Raw genomic sequence first — 22,702 nt, forward strand, 5'->3', positions numbered from 1 at the left:
TCCTAATCAGACCCTGTTTATCCAGATGCTTATATATATTATCTCTAAGTATCCTTTCCATTAATTTGCCCACCACTGACGTCAAACTAACAGGTCTATAATTGCTAGGATTACTCTTAGACCCCTTTTTAAACAATGGAATAACATGCGCAGTACGCCAATCCTCCGGCACTATTCCTGTTTCTAATGACATTTGAAATATTTCTGTCATAGCCCCTGCTATTTCTACACTAACTTCCCTCAATGTCCTAGGGAATATCCTGTCCGGACCTGGAGACTTATCCACCTTTATATTTCTCAAAAGTGTCAGTACTTCCTCTTCTTTGAATCTCATAGTTTCCATAGCTACTCTACTTGTTTCCCTTACCTCACATAATTCAATATCCTTCTCCTTGGTGAATACCGAAGAAAAGAAATTGTTCAATATCTCCCCCATCTCTTTTGGCTCTGCAGATAGCTGTCCACTCTGACTCTCTAATGGACCAATTTTATCCCTCGTTATCCTTTTGCTATTACATAGAAATTAGGTGCAGGAGTAGGCCATTCGGCCCTTCGAGCCTGCACCGCCATTCAATATGATCATGGCTGATCATCCAACTCAGTATCCCGTACCTGCCTTCTCTCCATACCCTCTGATCCCCTTAGCCACAAGGGCCACATTAATACCCAACCATTGAACCTTCTTAACCAACCTTCCATGAGGAACCTTGTCAAAGGCCTTACTGGTCCATATATACAACATAATATAGCTGTAGAAACCCTTTGGGTTTACTTTCACCTTACTTGCCAAAGCAACCTCATATCTTCTTTTAGCTTTTCTAATTTCTTTCTTAAGATTCTTTTTACATTCTTTATACTCCTCAAGCACCTCATTTACTCCATGCTGCCTATAATTATTGTAGATCTCCCTCTTTTTCCGAACCAAGTGTCCAATTTCCCTTGAAAACCATGGCTCTTTCCGATTTTTACGATTTCCTTTCAACCGAACAGGGACATAAAGATTCTGTACTCTTAAAATTTCACCTTTAAATGTACTCCATTTCTCTTCCACATCTTTCCCATAAAACAAAATGTCCCAATTTACTCCTTTTAAATCCTTTCGCATCTCCTCAAAGTTAGCCTTTCTCCAATCAAAAATCACAACCCTAGGTCCGGTTCTGACCCTCTCCATAATTATATTGAAACTAATGGTATTGTGATCACTGGTCCCGAACTGTTCCCCAACGCATACCTCTGCCACCTGGCCTGTCTCATTTCCTAACAGGAGGTCCAGCACCGCTCCTTCCAAACTCCAAACCATCCAGCCCATTTACAGAATGTGTTTCCCAGTCTATGTGTGGAAAATTGAAATCTCCCACAATCACTACCTTGTGCTTACTACTAATATCTGCAATCTCCTTACATATTTGCTCTTCCAATTCTCGCTCCCCATTTGGCGGTCTATAATACACCCCTATAAGTGTTGCTACCCCTTTCCCATTTCTCAGTTCCACCCAAATAGCCTCCCTAGACGAGCCTTCTAATCTATCCTGCCAAAGCACTGCTGTAATATCTTCCCTGATAAGCAATGCAACACCTCCACCTCTTGCCCCTCCAATTCTATCACACCTGAAGCAACGAAATCCTGGAATATTTAGTTTCCAATCACAGCCCTCCTGCAACCATGTTTCACTGATCGCCACAACATCATACTTCCAGGTGTCAATCCAGGTTCTGAGTTCATCCACCTTTCTTACAATGCTCCTAGCATTGAAATATACACATTTAAGAAACTCACCCTCTCTTATTCTCTGTTTATTGTCTTTTTCTTCTCTCTCCCCTACATTTTGGGTCAGAGTGCTACCATTTTCTGCCTTCTGCCTCACACACTGACTGCTAGCTTTCCCAATTTGAGTCCCTCCCCCCAACCATACTAGTTTAAAGTCTCCCCAGTAGCCTTTGCAAATCTCCCCACCAGGATATTGGTCCCCCTTGAGTTCAAGTGCAACCCGTGCTTTCTGTACAGGTCACACCTTCCCCAAAAGAGGTCCCAATGATCCAGAAACTTGAATCCATACCCACTGCACCAGTCCCTCATCCACTCATTTATCCTCCACCTCGCTCCATTCCTACTCTCACTGTCGCGTGGCACAGGCAGTAATCCTGAGATTGTTACCTTTGCAGTCCTTCTCCTTAACTCTCTACCTAACTCCCTAAATTCTTCTTTCAGGACCTCTTCTCTTTTTTTACCTATGTCGTTGGTACCTATATGTACCACAACCTCAGGCTCCCCTCCCTCCCATTTCAGGATTTCTTGGACACGTTCAGACACATCCCTGACCCTGGCACCAGGGAGTCAAACTACCATCCGGGTCTCCTGTCTGCGTCCACCGAATCGCCTATCCGACCCCCTGACTCTAGAGTCCCCTATTACAATTGCCCTCCTCTTCTTTTCCTTTCCCTTCTGAGCAACAAGACCGGTCTTTATGCCAGAGGCCCGGCCGCTGTCGCTGCCCCCAGGTAGGCTGTCTCCCCCACCTTTACTCAAACATGAGTACTTATTTTCAAGGTGTACAGCCACCGGGGTACTCACCAGTCCCTGCCTCAGCCCGTTGCCCTTCCTAACTGTGACCCAGTTTTCTGTCTCCCGTGGTCTTGGAGTGACCTCCTCCCTGTAACTCCTATCTATGACCTCCTCGCTCTCCCTGAGCAGACAGAGGTCATTAACCTCGAGGTCCTTCAAAACCGGTTCATTACATAACACTAAATCACTTCCCCTCTCGCAATTGGCCCTGACCTTACTCTGTTGTCCATTCTCAAGCTTTCCCTCCCATTAATTTGAGAATCTTTTGTAATTTTTCCCGTAGCCACTTCCCCTTCAACTCCATCTTTATACTCCCAATTTGTCAATCCCTCCCCCCCACTATTTACTTTAAACCCACACGTATAGCCCTGGCAAACCTGCCTGCCAGAATGTCGATCAGTTTGTTATTTGGATACTTTGGCTATTCTTAAGAATGGGACAGATGTTTAGATCTAACAATTGAATTTAGATGAATTTAATTGATTTGATGACAGAATCAGAATGCTTTATTGTCATTGCATGTGTCACATACAACGAGATTACTGTGTCTCTCCATTTAAAAGAACTTCAAACATTCACATACTCATACTTTTTACACTCCCTCCCTCCCCAAACCCACCCATGGATTTACATTTACATAAATTAACACTGTCTCCCACCCCCCCTCCTTCCCCATAACCTGCTCCCGAGACAGAGTTCAGTTCCAAGATTGCTGATGGGTAAAAGCTGTTCTTGAGTCTGGCAGTGCATGACTTTAGCGATCCTGTACCTTTTTCCTGAGGGCAGCAGTGTGAAAAGGTGGTGACAAGGATGTGTAATGTCTTTCACGATATTACAGGTCCTGCTGCGGCATCTGGAGTGGTAAATGTCCTCCAGAGGGGGCAGGGGGAGTCCAATTATACCCTGGGCAGTTTTTATCACCCTCTGGAGAGCTGTTCTGTCAGCTGCTGAACAGTTCCCAAACCAGGCAGTTATGCAGTAAGTCAGTATGCTTTCTACCGAACAGCGGTAGAAAGACTCCAGCAGTTTAGCAGACAGATGGGCCTTCCTCAGTGTTCTGAGGAAGTAAAGTCTCTGTTGCGCCTTTTTTACAACTACAGCAGAGTTCACAGACCATTTAAGATCCTCACTGATGTTGATCCCCAGAAATTTAAAACTAGGCACCCTCTCCACCTCCTCGCCCCCTATCTCCAGTGGCCTGAGCTCCGCTCTATGTCGCCTGAAATCAGTGATGATCTCCTTTGTCTTTTTAGTGTTCAGAGAGAGATTGTTGTGAGCACACCACTCAGAAAGTCTATGCACCTCCTCTCTATAGGCGACCTCGTTCCCATTTGAGAAGAGCCCCACCACGGTTGTATCGTCCGCAAATTTTATGATCCTATTTGCGGGGTGATGGGGCAAGCAGTCATGTGTGTATAGGGCGTAGTGGAGCGGACTGAGCACACAGCCCTGCGGTGCTCCTGTGCTGAGGGTCTGGGATGTCGAGGTGTAGGGTCCAAGACACTGATGAATATTAATTTTTTGTTGGGTATTTACTATTTGATTTAACGTTACAATAATATTATAGTTCTGATCTTGAGAATATCATATTTTTGAATTTTCAAGGCAGTCTGGGTGTTTATTACTATTTCCGTCACAACGGTCAATTTGCAATAATAGGTAACTAACTAATTATATGCTTTCATTTCAGGTCATTCAAGTAAGTTGTTTTGTTTCAGAATTCTTCAATCTATAATAACTGAACATTTCATTCAGTTCTCTTAACTTTTAAGAAAATTATGGGCTTTTGACTGTCCTCGATTACAGCTTTTGTGTTAAGAATGGAAAAGCAATAGGGTACAAGATGCTAATTTCCAAGTATGAAAATGGCCATAGCTTTTTTAATACTGAAGATATGAAAGTGAATTAAGTGTCAAATTAAACTTCTTTTAATGCTTTATCAGATGGAATCAATTACAGGCTTGAATTATAAAATCTCAAAATGTTGTAACATTGCTACGTGAAGGGCCTGTTTCCACATCTATCACTCGATGACAAAGTTACTGCAGCTTTTTACCTTCAGTGCAGCATCACCATCATCACCATCAGGGTGTGGAGCTGAAACCACAGCCGCCCAGTTGCTTCTCTCCACAGACGCTGCCCGTCTGTCTGTCTGTCTGTCTGTCCCGCTGCGTCACTCCGGCAGTTGGTGCCGACTTCACATTTAAACATCAACCGCCATCTTGACAGTTCCTCACGAAGCAACGCCCTCGGATGGGCGGTGACGTCACGGCGCAGGGTGGGCGGGGCGATTGGACGTCACGGCGCAGGGTGGGCGGGGCGATTGGACGTCACGGCGCAGGGCGATCGAGCGACAGTTGGCGAGACGCGGTTTCCCGATGGTGCAGGTCCGTGCGGCGGCCCCGCCCCCTTCACCCGCCTTCACCTCCACTCACCCCCCTCACTCACCCCCCCCACCCCCCCCCCCACTCGCCCCCTTCCCACTCACACCCACGTCACCCCCCACTCACACCCACGTCACCCCCCACTCACACCCACGTCACCCCCCCCACTCGCCCCCCCGTCACCCCCCCATCACTCCCCCTCCACTCCCCACCTCCACTACACCCCCCACCTCGCCCCCCGTCACCCACCCCCCCCACTCACCCCCTCCACTCATGCCCCCTCAGCCCCTAACCCCACCCACCCATCTCACCCACCTCACCACCCGCACTCCCCTCACCCTCTCCCCACGCACCCCCTCCCCTCCCACACCCTCCTCACCACCTGCACCCCGTACCACCCCTCACCCCCACACCCACTCACCCCCCGCTCACCTACTCACCCCCGCTCACCGCCCCTCACCCACTCCCCCCTCACCTCCTCACCCCCCTTCATCCCCCTCACACACCTCATCATCCCCCTCGCACACCCCCCACTCACCTCCTCACCTCCACTCACGCCCCCCTCGCACACCCCCCCTCACCTCCTCAACCCCCTCACACACCTCCCCTCAACCCCCCTCACACACCCCACACTCACCCACCTTCCCCTCACCCCCCCACTCCCCCCACCCCCCCCCCCCCCACTCAACCCCCCCATTCACCCCCACCCCACTCACCCCCCCACTCAGCCCCTCAAATCACCCACTCATCCTCCCCGGGTTTCGGCCCGAAACGTCGCCTATTTCCTTCGCTCCATAGATGCTGCTGCACCCGCTGAGTTTCTCCAGCATTTTTGTGTACCCCCCCCACTCACCTCCCTCAGCCCTTCATCCCCTCCCTCACCCACTCACACCTCCCGCCTCACCCTCCCTCCCTGTAAAAGGTCTTGCTCGACACACAAAGTCTTTTACTAAGTATCTTTATTAAAGTCACTACACACATTATGCCCTAGCTGTCCGTGGTCATCACTGGAACTAGAGAGCGAGCTGGAGGTGGGGAAGCTACAATTATACAGGAGACAATGGGGCGTGGTTAGTAGTGGTGAGGTCACTATGTTAAAGGAGCATGCACTGATCTACATCCTTCCTCTTGGAAACAAAAGCGACCACGGCTCATACGCTAGAATCAGACCATAAGCAGGGAACAGTTAGACAATCATGATACAGACTACTCGCACACTCCGTACCGGACAGGCGGCTTGACCAACCGCCCAGAGCGAGTGCGCAACCCGCCTTCCCCTTCAACCGCAGGAGCTGCAGGTACGGGGGCAGGGACAGAGATGGGAGACCCGGGTGAAGAGCGCACAGGGGAAGGAGGAGAAGGGGGGGGCGAAACAGGTACGCCTGCAGGTGAGGCAGGAGAAGGAGGCTTGGGTGTGCGGGGCACAGAGAGCGGAGAGGGCAGTGTCCGGGGCATGCGAGGAATGACAGGGGCAGGAGGAGTATCGGGCAGTGGGGAAGAGATCGGCGGCGAAAACGGGTCTGCGGGGGGCGGAGCAGGCTCGTTGACAAGCAGTAGGTGCTGGCGAGTCCGACGGTAAACGGTGCCCTCATAATCAACCAGGTATGACCGGGGAGAGTCAGCATTGCCAACGACAACGGCCAGCCGGTGATGACCGGAGGTGGACTTCATCCGGACAACCTGGCCTGGGAACAGACGGGGAAGGAGACGGGATGATTTGTCAAAGGAGCGCTTCTGGATGACCTGCTTCTCGATGATGCGCTCCGTGACAGCGGCAGGGCTGCGGACCGCGGGCTTTAGGGATTGTTGAGAGACCGGGAGAGGGGGTCGAGTGGTGCGGGACATGAGTCGCTGGGCAGGCGAACCGAGTGCGGGGTCCCGGGAAATGTTGCGGAGGTTGAGGAGGGCAAGGTAGAAGTCCGAATGAGAAAGCCGACAATGTTCCAGCAGCTCCTTGGCGCTGCGGACAGCGCACTCTGCAAGGCCATTGCTTTGCGGGTACTCGGGGCAGCTGGTGATGTGGCGAATGTTCCATTGGGTGGCGAAGGCGCCGAACTTCGCGCTGGTAAACTGGCTGCCGTTGTCGGATTGGACAGTCACCGGGGAACCAAAGGTCGAAAAGTGGCGGCGAAGCTTCCCGATGACGGCAGCAGACGTGAGGGACGGCAGCTGGTCCACCTCGAACCAGCTGGAGTAGGAGTCCACCAGGACCAGGAAGTGTTTGCCAAGCCATTCGAATATGTCAGTGGCGACAGCCATCCACGGCAACTCGGGAGCCGGCTGCTGCATGAGAGGTTGGCGCTGTTGACTGTTGCAGGCAGCACAGGCGGAGACCCTGTCCCGGATGTCCTGAACCATGCCAGGCCAGTAAAACTGGGCTTGGGCCTGGGACAAAGTGGCTTCCACGCCGGGGTGGCCGTTGTGGGCGGTTTGAAAGTAATGATCCCGCAGCGCGGCCGGCACCACGACCTTGTGACCCTTCACCACCATGCCGTTGTGCAGCACCAATTCGTCCCGAACCAGGAAGTAGGGCACGGCACCAGCCGGTAGGGAAGAGCGTCGGTCAGGCCAGCCACGGCGGATGACGCCCTCAAGCTGTTGCAGGGCAGGATCAGCGGCAGTGTGTTTGACCAGGGACTGCATCTGCCAAGAGGGAACAATGTTAACGTTCAGTACCATCAGGTCAGACGATTCGTATGGATGGTGGGCAATGGAAGGGAGCGGCGCACGGGACAATGTGTCGGCCACGAACATTTCCTTGCCCTTGCGGTACACAATTTCGAACGTGAAACGTTGGAGCTGCAGCATCATTCGCTGCAAACGTGAAGAGGCCGCGTGGATTGGCTTGTTCAAGATAGAGACCAGCGGCTGGTGGTCAGTTTCAATGGTGAAGGAGTTGCCCAGAATGTAGCCCTTGAATTTGGAGCATGCGAACACCACGGCAAGGAGCTCCTCGATCTGAGCGTAGCGCTGCTCAGCAGGGGTCATGGTGCGAGAGGCGTAGGAAACAGGCAGCTGCCGATTGTAGTAGAGCTGCAGGCAGGCGGCACCGAGGCCGAACCGAGATGCATCGCAGGTGAGGACGATTGGCCTGTTCAGGTCAAAGTACTTTAAAGTCGGGGTGCGTGCGAGCTTGGACTTCAGGGCCACGAAGGCCGACTGGTGGTGCGGGAGCCAGACCCAGGCATTGTCCTTCTTGGTCAGCTCCCTCAGGGGGGCACTCAGTTCGCTGAGGTCGGGTATGAACTTCCCCAGGTAGTTGACCATGCCCAGAAAGCGCTGCAGGCCGGGCACGTCGGTGGGAGCGGGCATTTCGGTGACCGCTGCCGTCTTCTGGGGGTCTGGCTTTAGTCCCCCGGCCGTGAAAACGTGACCTACATAAGTGACTTCCTGAACGCGGAACCGACACTTCTTCGGGTTAAGTTTGAGATTGATCTCACGAGCCCTGTCCAGGACTTTGCGGAGGTGCAGGTCGTGCTCAGCGACGTCCCTCCCGTACACCAGGATGTCATCCACAATGATAGCGCACGGCAACCCGGCAAACAGCTGTTCCATGGTGCGCTGGAAAACCTCGCTAGCTGAGTTGATCCCAAAAGGCATGCGGAGAAAACGGAACCTGCCGAAAGGTGTGCTAAAGGTAGTCAGGAAGGAGGAGCGTTCATCCAGAGGGATCTGCCAAAAGGAGCTCTTGGCATCTAGGACCGAGAAGACTGTGGCCGGACCGACCTGTGCAGCGACGTCCTCCACCGTCCGCATGGGGTAGTGCGGGCGTTGGATAGCAAGGTTCAGGTCTTTTGGGTTGATGCAGATCCTGATCTCGCTCGCATCCTTCTTGGCAGCGACGACCATGGTGGAGACCCACAGGGTGGGAGCGCTCACCTCCTTGAGGATGCCCGTGGCCACCATGTCATGCAGTGTGGACTCCACGCGGCCCTTCATGGCAAAAGACACCCGGTGGGCCGGTCTAATTACCGGGTTGACCTCCGGGTCAACAACGATTTTGTAGGCACAGGGCAGTTTGCCCAGAACGTCATCAAAACGGTCGGGATACTCGTTCAGGGGGTCCATGGGAGCCTGCACCAGGTGGATGTCGCGGTGGAAAGAGACCAAACCAAAGTCCTGGCATGCACGGGCGCCCAGCAGGGTGACGTTTTCAGATTCCAGCAGGAGTGGCACCAGGATGAGCGATCGCGATGTAGTGTTCATAGTCGCGCTGGAAGACAGTCCAGCGGTGCACGATGTCCGCGTCAAAAACGAGCTTGTCGGGACGACGACACGAGTTAGCCATAGTAAAATGTTAAGGTGGGGACACAACTGGGATAAACAAATAATAAAATAAAGCCGATTAACAGGAGACGCAAGTCTACCGCGCTGACACCATGTAAAAGGTCTTGTTCGACACACAAAGTCTTTTACTAAGTATCTTTATTAAAGTCAGTACACGCTTTATGCCCTAGCTGTCCGTGGTCATCACTGGAACTAGAGAGCGAGCTGGAGGTGGGGAAGCTACAATTATACAGGAGACAATGGGGAGTGGTTAGTAGTGGTGAGGTCACTATGTTAAAGGAGCATGCACTGATCTACACTCCCCTCACCCTTGCCTCCTCCCACAGCCCCCCTCACCCCCCCGCACCCACTCACACCCCTTCCTCACCCCATCACCACCCGCACACCGCCCTTCATCCACTGCCCCCTCACCCCCGTTCAACCCCCCCTCACCACCTGCACCCCGTCACCCCCCTCACACACCCCCCATTCAGCCCCCCCCACTCACCCCCACCGACGCACCCTCCCACACACCCCCACCCTACTCTTACCCCCCCACTCACCCCCCTGTCTCCCCCCCACTCATCCCACTCCACTCACCCCCCTCCACTCACCCCCCCGTCAACCCCCCCCACTCACCCCCTCACCCCCTTCACTCACCCCCACACTCACCCCCTCAACCACCCCTCAACCCCCCCCCTCACTCACACCCCCCCCACTCACCCCCACCCCCCCCTCACGCCCCTCCCCCCCCCCCACCTCATCTCACACACCCCCACCCCACTCCACCCCCCCCCACCACTCACCCCACGTCCCCCCCACTTGCCCCCCCGTCACCCCCCCCACTTCACCCCCCCCCACTCCCCTCCCTCACTCCCCCCCCACCCCACCCACTCACACCCCCTCCACACCCCCCCCCATTCACCCCCCTTCCCACTCACCCCCCGCACACCCCCACCCCACTCACCCCCCTCAATCCCCCCATTCATCCCCCCCGGGTTTCGGCCCGAAACGTCGCCTATTTCCTTCGCTCCATAGATGCTGCTGCACCCGCTGAGTTACTCCAGCATTTTTGTGTACCTTCCACCCTCACCTCCCTCAGCCCTTCATCCCCTCCCTCACCCACTCACACCTCCCGCCTCACCCTCCCTCCCCTCACCCTTCCCTCCTCCCACAGCCCCCCTCACCCCCCCTCACCCACTCACACCCCTTCCTCACCCCCCCCTTCCTCACCCCATCACCACCCGCACCCCCCCGCTCACCGCCCTTCACCCACTGCCCCCTCACCTCCTCACCCCCCTTCAACCCCCCCTCACCACCTGCACCCCGTCACCCCCCTCACACCCCCCCCCCCTCACACACCCCCATTCAGCCCCCCCCACTCACCCCCACCGACGCACCCTCCCACACACCCCCACCCTACTCACCCCCCCCACTCACCCTCCCACACACCCCCACCCTACTCACAGCCCCTCACCCACTCACCCCCCTCACCTCCTCGCTGGATGTTTTCAAGAGAGAGTTAGATTTATCTGTGGGCTAATGGAATCAGGGATATGGGGGGAAAGCAGGAACGGTTTACTGATTCTGGATGATCAGCCATGATCATATTGAATGGCAGTGCTGGCTCAAAGAGACAAATTTTGCCTATCCACATTCCCCACAGACGCTGCCCGACCCGCTGAGTCACTCCAGCACTGTGTGACCTTCTTCCCATGATGCATGCCATCCCCCAGGGCCAATCACCGGCGGGGCAGTGCCGTCAGTCCCCCTCAGATTGGGGGTGACGTCAGGGCGCCGGTCGTGTGCGTGGCAGACGTCACAGCGCAGGGCGGGGGTACAACACGGCGCAGGGCGGCTGGCTGGCGGACTTGTGGGCGGGCGGGCGGCTCGACGCAGAGCCCAGATGCTCGGCGCCCCCAGGTTGATGCAGCCCCCCCCCTCTTCCCTCACTTGCTACCTCACCCCCTCCTCTACCCCCTTACAACACCCCCTCTCCCCCCTCCCTGCTCCCCCTCCCCTCACTCCCTCTGTCCTCATCCTCCCGTGCCTCCTTAACACCTCTCTCCTTCCACCCACTCCCCGCTCCCCCATTCACCACAGCCCCTTCACCCCCGCCTCCCCTCTTCCCCTTCCCCCTACTCACATCCCCTGCCTCCCACTCCCACCCCCTTCAAGCACTAGCAATGTTGACGAGTTAGTAATGTCCTGTTTGCCAGATTGTTGACCCTCTGTGTTCCCCTCCTGCAGGGTTTAGGAGCCGTTGCTGTGGACGGAGATGGGAATGTGAGTGGCCATTGAAGGTGACGAGGGTGCCAGTGAGCCCCCCATCTGCTCGGTGTGCGGGCTGAGCTTCGAGGGGCTGAGCTTCGATGGAGGATCACATGACGGGACACAACAAGGAGAAGCGTTATAAATGCGACGTGTGTGGCAAGGCCTGGCAGCATCCGAGCCAGCTGGAGATCCACCGGCGGGTGCACACAGGAGAACGCCTCTTCGACTGCTCCGACTGTGGCAAGAACTTCAAGACAATGAATGACCTGAATATGCACCGGCGGGTGCACACGGGTGAGAAGCCCTATGGCTGCTCCACCTGCGGCAAGAGCTTTGCCCAGTCGTCGGGGCTGCTGCATCACCGGCGGGTGCACAGCAGTGAGCGGCCCTTCACCTGCTCCGGCTGTGACAAAGGCTTCAAGTCGTTGCCGGAACTGAAGATACACAGGCGCATGCACACAGGCGAGCGCCCCTACACCTGCGCTCAGTGCGGAAAGAGCTTCACCCAGTCCACCAGGCTGTTGATGCACCAGCACACCCACACCGGTGAGCGCCCATACACCTGCAACGACTGCGGCAAGGGCTTCACCCACTCCACCAGGCTACTGGTGCACCAGAGCACCCACACCGTGGAGCGTCCCTACACCTGCAGCCAGTGCGGCAAAGGCTTCACCCGCTCCAACTACCTACTGAAGCACCAGCGCACCCACACCGGCGAGCGCCCTTACACCTGCGCCCAGTGCGGCAAGGGCTTCACCTGCTCTAGCAGCCTGCTGGTGCACCAGCGTACCCACACCGGCGAGCGTCCCTTCACCTGTGTCCAGTGCGGCAAGGGCTTCACCCGCTCCGATAGCCTGCTGGAGCACCAGCGCACCCACACTGGCGAGTGTCCCTACAACTGCGCCAAGTGCGGCAAGGGCTTCACCAGCTCCACCAGGCTGCTGTCCCACCAGCGCACCCACACCGGTGATCGCCCCTACACCTGCTCCCAGTGCGGCAAGAGCTGCACCAGCTCCACCAGGCTGTTAGAGCACCAGCGCACCCACACCGGCGAGCACCCCTTCACCTGTGCCCAATGCGGCAAGGGTTTCACCAGCTCCACCAGACTGGTGTCCCATCAGCAGGTGCACGCCGGCGACCGTCCCTTCCCCAGCCCGGTGTGGAGAGCGCTTTGCCATGGCCTCCCACTCCCTGGCCCACAAGCGCATGCACACCAGTGGCAAGCCCTAGGACTGCCTGTACAACGGTGAGGAGTTTGACAGCTCGTGGGGGTTGCGGCAGCACCGGCCCACGCCGGCGAGCAGCTGCTCCCACTGTGTCAAGCGTTTCAAGAGCGCACGGGGGCTGCGGGAGCACAAGCAGATACACACTGGATAGAGACCCTTTGTGTGCGCTGAGTGGGGCAAGGGTTTCACCCGCATGTCCAGCATGTGGCAGCACCGGCGTACCCACAGCGGGCTGCGTCCCTTCCCTGCAAAGAGTAGGAGTAAACGGGTCCTTTTCACAATGGCAGGCAGTGACTAGTGGGGTACCGCAAGGCTCAGTGCTGGGACCCCAGCTATTTACAATATATATTAATGATCTGGATGAGGGAATTGAAGGCAATATCTCCAAGTTTGCGGATGACACTAAGCTGGGGGGCAGTGTTAGCTGTGAGGAGGATGCTAGGAGACTGCAAGGTGACTTGGATAGGCTGGGTGAGTGGGCAAATGTTTGGCAGATGCAGTATAATGTGGATAAATGTGAGGTTATCCATTTTGGTGGCAAAAACAGGAAAGCAGACTATTATCTAAATGGTGGCCGACTAGGAAAAGGGGAGATGCAGCGAGACCTGGGTGTCATGGTACACCAGTCATTGAAAGTGGGCATGCAGGTGCAGCAGGCAGTGAAGAAAGCGAATGGTATGTTAGCTTTCATAGCAAAAGGATTTGAGTATAGGAGCAGGGAGGTTCTACTGCAGTTGTACAGGGTCTTGGTGAGACCACACCTGGAGTATTGCGTACAGTTTTGGTCTCCAAATCTGAGGAAGGACATTATTGCCATAGAGGGAGTGCAGAGAAGGTTCACCAGACTGATTCCTGGGATGTCAGGACTGTCTTATGAAGAAAGACTGGATAGACTTGGTTTATACTCTCTAGAATTTAGGAGATTGAGAGGGGATCTTATAGAAACTTACAAAATTCTTAAGGGGTTGGACAGGCTAGATGCAGGAAGATTGCTCCCGATGTTGGGGAAGTCCAGGACAAGGGGTCACAGCTTAAGGATAAGGGGGAAATCCTTTAAAACCGAGATGAGAAGAACTTTTTTCACACAGAGAGTGGTGAATCTCTGGAACTCTCTGCCACAGAGGGTAGTCGAGGCCAGTTCATTGGCTATATTTAAGAGGGAGTTAGATGTGGCCCTTGTGGCTAAGGGGATCAGAGGGTATGGAGAAAAGGCAGGTACGGGATACTGAGTTGGATGATCAGCCATGATCATATTGAATGGCGGTGCAGGCTCGAAGGGCCAAATGGCCTACTCCTGCACCTAATTTCTATGTTTCTATGTTCCCCTGCCCGTCCTGTGGTAAGGTCTTCACCCACCTTGACCACCAGCTGGAGCATCGGCGAGTCCACACCGGCCAGCGCCCCTTCACCTGCCGCTCTGTGGCAAGGCCTTTGCCCGCTCCTCCAGCCTACTGGCAAACCGCCACGTGGATAGGCGCTGTTTAGGTAGACACAAAATGCTGGAAGGAATGAGTAACGTTTCGGGTTGAAACACTCTTCAGTCTCGACGCGAAACGTCACCCATTCCTTCTCTCCAGTTCCGCCTGTCCCACTGAGTTACTGCAGCACTTCATGTTAGAGTCACAGAGTGATACAGTGTGGAAACAGGCCCGTCGGCCCAACTGGCCCACACTGACCAACATGTCCCAGCTACACTAGTCCCACCTGCCTGCGTTTGGTCCATATCCCTCCAAACTAGTCCTATCCATGTACCTATCTAACTGTTCCTTAAATGTTAGAATAGTCCCAGCCTCAACAACCTCCACTAGCAGCTTGTTCCATACACCCACCACCCTTTGTGTGAAAAATCTACCTCTCAGATTCCTATTAAATCTTTCCCCCTTCACCTTAAACCTATATCCTCTGGTTCTCAATTTCCCCCACTCTGGGCAAGAGATTCTGTGCATCTAACTAGATTGTGTTCTATGCAAGGTTCCAACATCAGCAGTTTCTTGTTTCTTCCGCACCTATATCCACCTATCAGTTCTGAAGAAGGGTCTCAATGGGTGAAACGTCACCCATTCTTTCTCACCGAGATGCTGCCTGTCCCACTGAGTTACTCCAGCATTTTGTGCCCACCTATCACTTGCCAGGTTTTGTCCAGCCCCCATCTCTCTTCCAGCATCCTCCCCTCAACCCTCTCCAATCAGTCTGAAGAAGGTTCCTGACTCAAAACATCTTCTGTCCATTCCCTCTAGAGCGGTGGAGGAACTCTGGGTCAGGCCGCATCTGTAGAGGGAAGGGAATCTAAGGTGACCTCTCCCACCTCTTCTTTCCAACTTTCTCCACCCCCAAAGCAGTCTGAAGAAGGGTCCTGACCTAGAATGTTGCCTGTCCATGCTCTCCAGAGGTGCAAGTTAATCCAGGAGATTGTGTCTCTTTTTGTAAACCAGCATCTGCTGTTCCTTGTATCTAGACCAGGCGTGCATTTCACCCTACACTTGCGCTCAGTCCGCAAAGGCCTGCTGGATCTCCCGGTTGCCAACCATTTTAACTCCTCTTCCCACTCCCACACTGGTCTTTCTGTCCTTGGCCTCCTCCATTGCCAGAGTGAGGTGACACGCAAACTGGAGGAACAGCACCTCTTAGCTTACAGCCCAATGACATGAACATTGAATTCTCCCCCCACCCCCCTCCTAATCAAGTCCTGGAGTCTGTCCCGACCCCATCTCGTCACTGCTTCTCATCCCCCGGCCGTTCCCCCTCAACTCCGAAAGGTGAGATCTCGCTCTCCGCTCATGGACGTCCGCAAGTCTCCGGCTGCGGTAAACAAGGGTTTTTGCTCGTTAAACCGCTGGAGTCAATTTGTATTCCAATGAAATAAATGTCTTTTTTTAAGCAATATAAACAAATGTAGATTGGCCTCCAAATAATTTGTGTCAACCGGGTCGCTCCACCAGCACTGGCTGCCTCGCCAACAGTCTGTCTGTCCCTTCTACTGTTTTATTATTTTAAGTTTGTTTTAAAAATATGTTTTAGTGTTTTTTGGTTTGTTTTATGTGGGGAGTGGGGGGGGGGGGGGTAATTGGGGGATACGTTTTTTCAGTCACTTATCTCGACAGAGTTGCGATTTTTATCCGTGTCGCATCTCCGTCCTTCCCTGCGGCCTAACAATGTGGAGTGGTGCAACCTTTCCTGAAGATAGGCCCAGCACTTCAAGCCGCAGGCACGGCGCAGACATACCATCGCGTAGCCTGTGATCCTTTGCCGAGGATCGCCTGTGAAGAGCTCGGACCGCGGGGCCTGTGGGCTTTAACACCGTGAAGCCCTCGGTCTACGGTAAGAAGAGGCTGACTTGGGAGTTCCAATCCGTCCCAACGCCGGAGTTTCCATCATCCCGACGCGACAGTTTCAGACATCGGACCGTCGGCAGCGGCAACTGCGGAGGGGTCAACAGCCCCGACCACGGGAGAACAAACGAGGAAGATGATTGAACTTTATTACCTTCCATCACCCTGAGGAATGTGGATTCTGCTGTGGTGGTTGTTTATGTTAAATTTTATTTCATGTGGCTGTGTGTTTTGTTGCTTTTTACTTAGTATGGCTGTATTGTAACTCGGATATCACTACCTTAATTGGTACGTGGGACAATAAATTCCAACTTGAACTTGAAAAGCTTTCCTCTATATCGTATCATATCATATCAATAGACAATAGGTGCAGGAGTAGGCTATTCGGCCCTTCGCGCCAGCACCGCCATTCAATATGATCATGGCTGATCATCCTCAATCAGTACCCTGTTCCTGCCTTCTCCCCATAGCCCCTGACTCCGCTATCTTTAAGAGCCCTATCTAGCTCTCTGTTGAAAGTATCCAGAGAACCTGCCTCCACCGCCCTGTGAGGCAGATAATTCCACACTCACAACTCTCTGTGAGAAAAAGTGTTTCCTCGTCTCAGTTCTAAATGGCTTACCCCTCATTCTTAAACTGTAGCCCCTGGTTCTGGACTTCCGCAACATCAGGAACATGTTTCCTGCCTCTAGCGTGTATAAACCCTTAATAATCTTACATGTTTCAATAAGATACCCTCTCATCCTTCAAAACTCCAGTGTGTACAAGCCCAGCTGCTCCATTCTCTCAGCATATGACAATCCCGCCATCCCGGGAATTAACCTTGTAAACCTACGCTGCACTCCCTCAATAGCAAGAATGTCCTTCCTCAAATTAGGGGACCAAAACTGCACACGATACTCCAGGTGTGGTCTCACTAGGGCCCTACACAACCGCAGAAGGACCTCTTTGCTCCAATACACAGCTCCTCTTGTTTTAAAGGCCAACATGCCATTCACTTTCTTCACTGCCTGCTGTACCTGCATGCTTACTTTCATTGACTGATGAATAAGGACCCCCCAGATCCCGTTGTACTTCCCATTTTCCCAACTTGACATCATTTAGATAGTAATCTGCCTTCCTGTTTTTGCTACCAAAGTGAATAACCTCCCACATATCCACATTAAACTTCATCTGCCATGCATCTGCCCACTCCCCCAACCTGTCCAAGTCACCCTGCATTCTCATAGCATCAACCTCACAGTTCGCACTGCCACCCAGCTTTGTGTCATCTGCAAATTTGCTAATGTTACTTTGAATGTCTTCATCCAAATTATTGATGTATATTGTAAATAGCTGCGGTCCCAGCACCGAACCTTGCGGTACCCCACTAGTCACTGCCTGCCATTCTGAAAGGGACCTGTTAATCCCTGATCTTTGTTTCCTGTCTGCCAACCAATTTTCCATCCATGTCAGCACTCTACTCCCAATACCATGTGCCCTAATTTTGCCCACTAATCTCCAATGTGGGACCTTATCAAATGCTTTCTGAAAGTCCAGGTACACTACATCCACTGGCCCTCCCTTGTCCATTTTCCCAGTTACATCCTCAAAAAATTATTGAAGATTAGTCAAGCTTGATTTCCCCTTTGTAAATCCATGCTGACTCGGATCGATCCTGTTACTGCTATCCAAATGTTCGGCTATCTCATCTTCTATCTCCCTATTGTACTCCCTGTACACACATGACTGTGTGGCTAGGTTCAGCTCCAACTCAATAATTAAGTTTGCTGATGACACTGTGGTGGTGGGCCTGATCTCAGACAACGACGAGAAGGCCTACCAGGAGGAGGTGGCTGGTCTAGCACTCTGGTGCCAGGATAACAGCCTCCTCTTGAACATCAAAAAAACGAAGGAGCTGATCATGGACTTTAGGAGGGCACATCATCCGAGGACGTACACTCCATTGAGGATAAATGGGGATCCTGTGGATAGGGTGAACTGTTTTAAATATCTGGGAGTCCACATCTCCGAGGATATGACATGGGCATCACACGCCTCAGCACTCGTGAGTAAGGCAAGGCAGCGCCTTTACCACCTCAGGCAATTGAGGAAATTCAGAGTGTCTCCGAGGATCCTCCAGTGCTTCTACGCAGCGGCGGTGGAAAGCATCTTGTCCGGGAACATTACCATCTAGTTTGGGAATTGCTCTGCCAAGGACAAGAAGGTTCTGCAGAGAGTAGTGCGTTTGCCGAACGCACTATGGGAACTTCACTTGCCCCCCTGCAGGAACTATACCCGGGGAGCCGTTGGTGAGAGGAGGACTTACCGGGAGCTAGGCCCGGGGAGCCGTTGGTGAGAGGAGGACTTACCTGGAGCTGTGAGTTACCCAAATCTGCAACGTTCCATCTCACTTCCAGAGAAGGATTCTGATTCTGGTGGAAGCCTCTGATTGGTGGAAGAGGACCAGCGGAAGCAGCTGATTGGCTTGTATCCCGGGTAAGGCTTTATTGTATTTGGATAAGGGGGAGAATGAGGGCCAGGGCAGTTTACTGTTCTGGATGTCAGATGTGGGAGGTCATGGAGTCGGAGTGCCCTCCAGACGTCCACATCTGCGCAAGGTGCGTCGAGATGGGGCTCCTAAGGGACCGTGTCACGAACCTGGAACAGCAACTCGATGACCTCTGTCTGCTCAGGGAGAGCGAGGAGGTCATAGAAAGGAGTTACAGGGAGGTGGTCACTCCAAGACCACGGGAGACAGAAAACTGGGTCACAGTTAGGAAGGGCAACGGGCAGAGGCAGGGACTGGTGAGTACCCCGGTGGCTGTACACCTTGAAAATAAGTACTCATGCTTGAGTAAGGGTGGGGGAGGCAGCCTACCTGGGGGCAGCGACAGCGGCCGGACCTCTGGCACAAAGACCGGTCCGGTTGCTCAGAAGGGTAAGGAAAAGAAGGGGAGGGCAATTGTAATAGGGGACTCTATAGTCAGGGGGTCGGATAGGCGATTCTGTGGACGCAGACAGGAGTCCCGGATGGTAGTTTGCCTCCCTGGTGCCAGGGTCAGGGATGTGTCTGAACGTGTCCAAGAAATCCTGAAATGGGAGGGAGAGGAGCCTGAGGTTGTGGTGCATATAGGTACCAACGACATAGGTAAAAAAAGAGAAGATGTCCTGAAAGAAGAATTTAGGGAGTTAGGTAGAGAGTTAAGGAGAAGGACTGGAAAGGTAACAATCTCAGGATTACTGCCTGTGCCACGCGACAGTGAGAGTAGGAATGGAGCGAGGTGGAGGATAAATGAGTGGATGAGGGACTGGTGCAGTGGGTATGGATTCAAGTTTCTGGATCATTGGGACCTCTTTTGGGGAAGGTGCGACCTGTACAGAAAGGACGGGTTGCACTTGAACTCAAGGGGGACCAATATCCTGGCGGGGAGATTTGCAAAGGCTACTGGGGAGACTTTAAACTAGTATGGTTGGGGGGAGGGACTCAAATTGGGAAAGCTAGCAGTCAGTGTGTGAAGCAGGGGGCAGAGAATGGTAGCACTCTGACCCAAAATGTAGGGGAGAGAGAAGAAAAAGAAAATAATCAGAGAATAAGAGAGGGTGGGTTTCTTAAATGTGTATATTTTAATGCTAGGAGCATTGTAAGAAAAGTGGATGAACTTAGAGCCTGGATTGACACCTGGAAGTATGATATTGTGGCGATCAGTGAAACATGGTTGCAGGAGGGCTGTGATTGGAAACTAAATATTCCAGGATTTCGTTGCTTCAGGTGTGATAGAATTGGAGGGGCAAGAGGTGGAGGTGTTGCATTGCTTATCAGGGAAGATATTACAGCAGTGCTTTGGCAGGATAGATTAGAGGGCTCGTCTAGGGAGGCTATTTGGGTGGAACTGAGATATGGGAAAGGGTAGCAACACTTATAGGGGTGCATTATAGACCGCCAAATGGGGAGCGAGAATTGGAAGAGCAAATATGTAAGGAGATTGCAGATATTAGTAGTAAGCACTAGGTAGTGATTGTGGGAGATTTCAATTTTCCACACATAGATTGGGAAACACATTCTGTAAATGGGCTGGATGGGTTGGAGTTTGTAAAATGTGTGCAGGATAGTTTTTTGCAACAATACATAGAAGTACCTACTAGAGAAGGGGCGGTACTGGACCTCCTGTTAGGAAATGAGATGGGTCAGGTGGCAGAGGTACGCGTTGGGGAACAGTTCGGGTCCAGTGATCACAATACCATTAGTTTCAATATAATTATGGAGAGGGACAAAACTGGACCTAGGGTTGAGATTTTTGATTGGAGAAAGGCTAACTTTGAGGAGGCGCTGTCCTGAACGGCTGCCTGTCCTGCAGCTGTCCGTTTTTTCCCCTTCTTTTTTATTATTTTTAGTTTGTTAAGTGTACAGTCAGGGGGTCTAAATCTTTTATGTGTGGGGGGTGGTGGGGGGGAAGGGGGAAACTGCTTTTCTAAGTCCCTACCTGGTCGGAGGGGTTGCCTTCCTCCGAGCAGCGTCTTTGACCTGTCCTCGCGGCCTACCAGCGGGTCCTGGAGCGACGTTTCCCTGAGGGGACCTGGCCAGAACATCGGCTTTGGCGGCGGCGCAGAACGTTGGCGTTGGCGGCAGTGCAGCGCTGGAGCGCTATTGCGGAGCGGGCGATGCCTTTCCTGGGTCGCCGCGCTGGGACTCCAGTATGCTTGGTACTGCCGAGGAAAACATCGTGGAGCGGCGGTTCTGCGGAGCGGCCAGCTGCGACGTTTGAACTTACATCTCGCCGAGATCACCAGTGTGCGGAGCTCCGTCTGGCGTGGTCTGTTGGCTTGGAAGCCGCAGGCTCCGGTGGGAAGGCGGCCGTTCCTGGCACCCCAAGCCGCTGGGGGTTCTCCCGACGCCGGAGTACCATCACCCGGCGAGAACATCGGGCGCCGTGGCGGCGACTGTGGAGGCCTCAATAGGCCCGACTATGGGTGGACAAGAGGATGGGGACTGGACTTTGTGCCTTCCCCCACAGTGGGAATCACTGTGGGGGGATGTTTTGGTGTTGAATTTCTTTATGAATACTGTGTTGTATTTTTATTAGTGTGCTGCAAGGACATCAGAATTTCCCCTGAATAAGGGGATTAATAAAGTATTTATCTATCTATCTATCTTTATCTATCTATGCGAAAGGATTTAAAAGGAGTAAATTGGGACAGTTTGTTTTATGGGAAAGATGTGGAAGAGAAATGGAGTACATTTAAAGGTGAAATTTTAAGAGTACAGAATCTTTATGTCCCTGTTCGGTTGAAAGGAAATCGTAAAAATTGTAAAGAGCCATGGTTTTCAAGGGAAATTGGACACTTGGTTCGGGAAAAGAGGGAGATCTACAATAGTTATAGGCAGCATGGAGTAAATGAGGTGCTTGAGGAGTATAAAGAATCTTAAGAAAGGAATTAGAAAAGCTAAAAGAAGATATGAGGTTGCTTTGGCAAGTAAGGTAAAAGTAAATCCGAAGGGTTTCTACCGCTATATTAATAGCAAAAGGATAACGAGGGATAAAATTGGTCCATTAGAGAGTCAGAGTGGCCAACTATCTGCAGAGCCAAAAGAGATGGGGGAGATATTGAACAGTTTCTTTTCTTCGGTATTCACCAAGGAGAAGGATATTGAATTATGTGAGGTAAGGGAAACAAGTAGAGTAGTTATGGAATCTATGAGGATCAAAGAAGAGGAAGAACTGACACTTTTGAGAAATATAAACGTGGATAAGTCTCCAGGTCCGGACAGGATATTCCCTAGGACATTGAGGGAAGTTAGTGTAGAAATAGCAGGGGCTATGGCAGAAATATTTCAAATGTCATTAGAAACGGGAATAGTGCCGGAGGATTGGCGTACTGCGCATGTTGTTCCATTGTTTAAAAAGGGGTCTAAGAGTAAACCTAGCAATTATAGACCTGTTAGTTTGACGTCAGTGGTGGGCAAATTAATGGAAAGAATACTTAGAGATAATATATATAAGCATCTGGATAAACAGGGTCTGATTAGGAACAGTCAACATGGATTTGTGCCTGGAAGGTCATGTTTAACTAATCTTCTTGAATTTTTTGAAGATGTTACTCGGGAAATTGATGAGGGTAAAGCAGTGGATGTTGTGTATATGGACTTCAGTAAGGCCTTTGACAAGGTTCCTCATGGAAGGTTGGTTAAGAAGGTTCAATGGTTGGGTATTAATGGTGGAGTAGCAAGATGGATTCAACAGTGGCTGAATGGGAGATGCCAGAGAGTAATGGTGGATGGTTGTTTGTCAGGTTGGAGGCCAGTGACGAGTGGGGTGCCACAGGGATCTGTGTTGGGTCCACTGTTGTTTGTCATGTACATCAATGATCTGGACGATGGTGTGGTAAATTGGATTAGTAAGTATGCAGATGATACTAAGATAGGTGGGGTTGCGGGTAATGAAGTAGATTTTCAAAGTCTACAGAGAGATTTATGCCAGTTGGAAGAGTGGGCTGAAAGATGGCAGATGGAGTTTAATGCTGATAAGTGTGAGGTGCTACATCTTGGCAGGACAAATCAAAATAGGACGTACATGGTAAATGGTAGGGAATTGAAGAATGTAGGTGAACAGAGGGATCTGGGAATAACTGTGCACAGTTCCCTGAAAGTGGAATTTCATGTAGATAGGGTGGTAAAGAAAG

The 22,702-nt window shown here is 52.4% G+C and overlaps 2 protein-coding genes across 2 annotated transcripts in view; both read left to right on the forward strand.

Annotated features, from left to right (window-relative positions):
• The window catches only part of LOC116982908 (zinc finger protein 229-like), a 968,520-nt gene that overhangs the window by 450,297 nt on the left and 495,521 nt on the right, over positions 1-22,702 (forward strand). The window lies entirely within an intron of this gene.
• Positions 10,936-12,971, forward strand: LOC116990127 (zinc finger protein 239-like). The gene is made up of 3 exons (XM_033047700.1): positions 10,936-11,136; positions 11,673-12,627; positions 12,967-12,971. The coding sequence occupies exons 1-3, from the start codon at positions 10,936-10,938 to the stop codon at positions 12,969-12,971; spliced, it is 1,161 nt and encodes a 386-aa protein (XP_032903591.1).

Source organism: Amblyraja radiata, chromosome 1 (assembly GCF_010909765.2).
Source record: "Amblyraja radiata isolate CabotCenter1 chromosome 1, sAmbRad1.1.pri, whole genome shotgun sequence".
In the NCBI taxonomy this organism is placed as follows: domain Eukaryota; kingdom Metazoa; phylum Chordata; class Chondrichthyes; order Rajiformes; family Rajidae; genus Amblyraja; species Amblyraja radiata.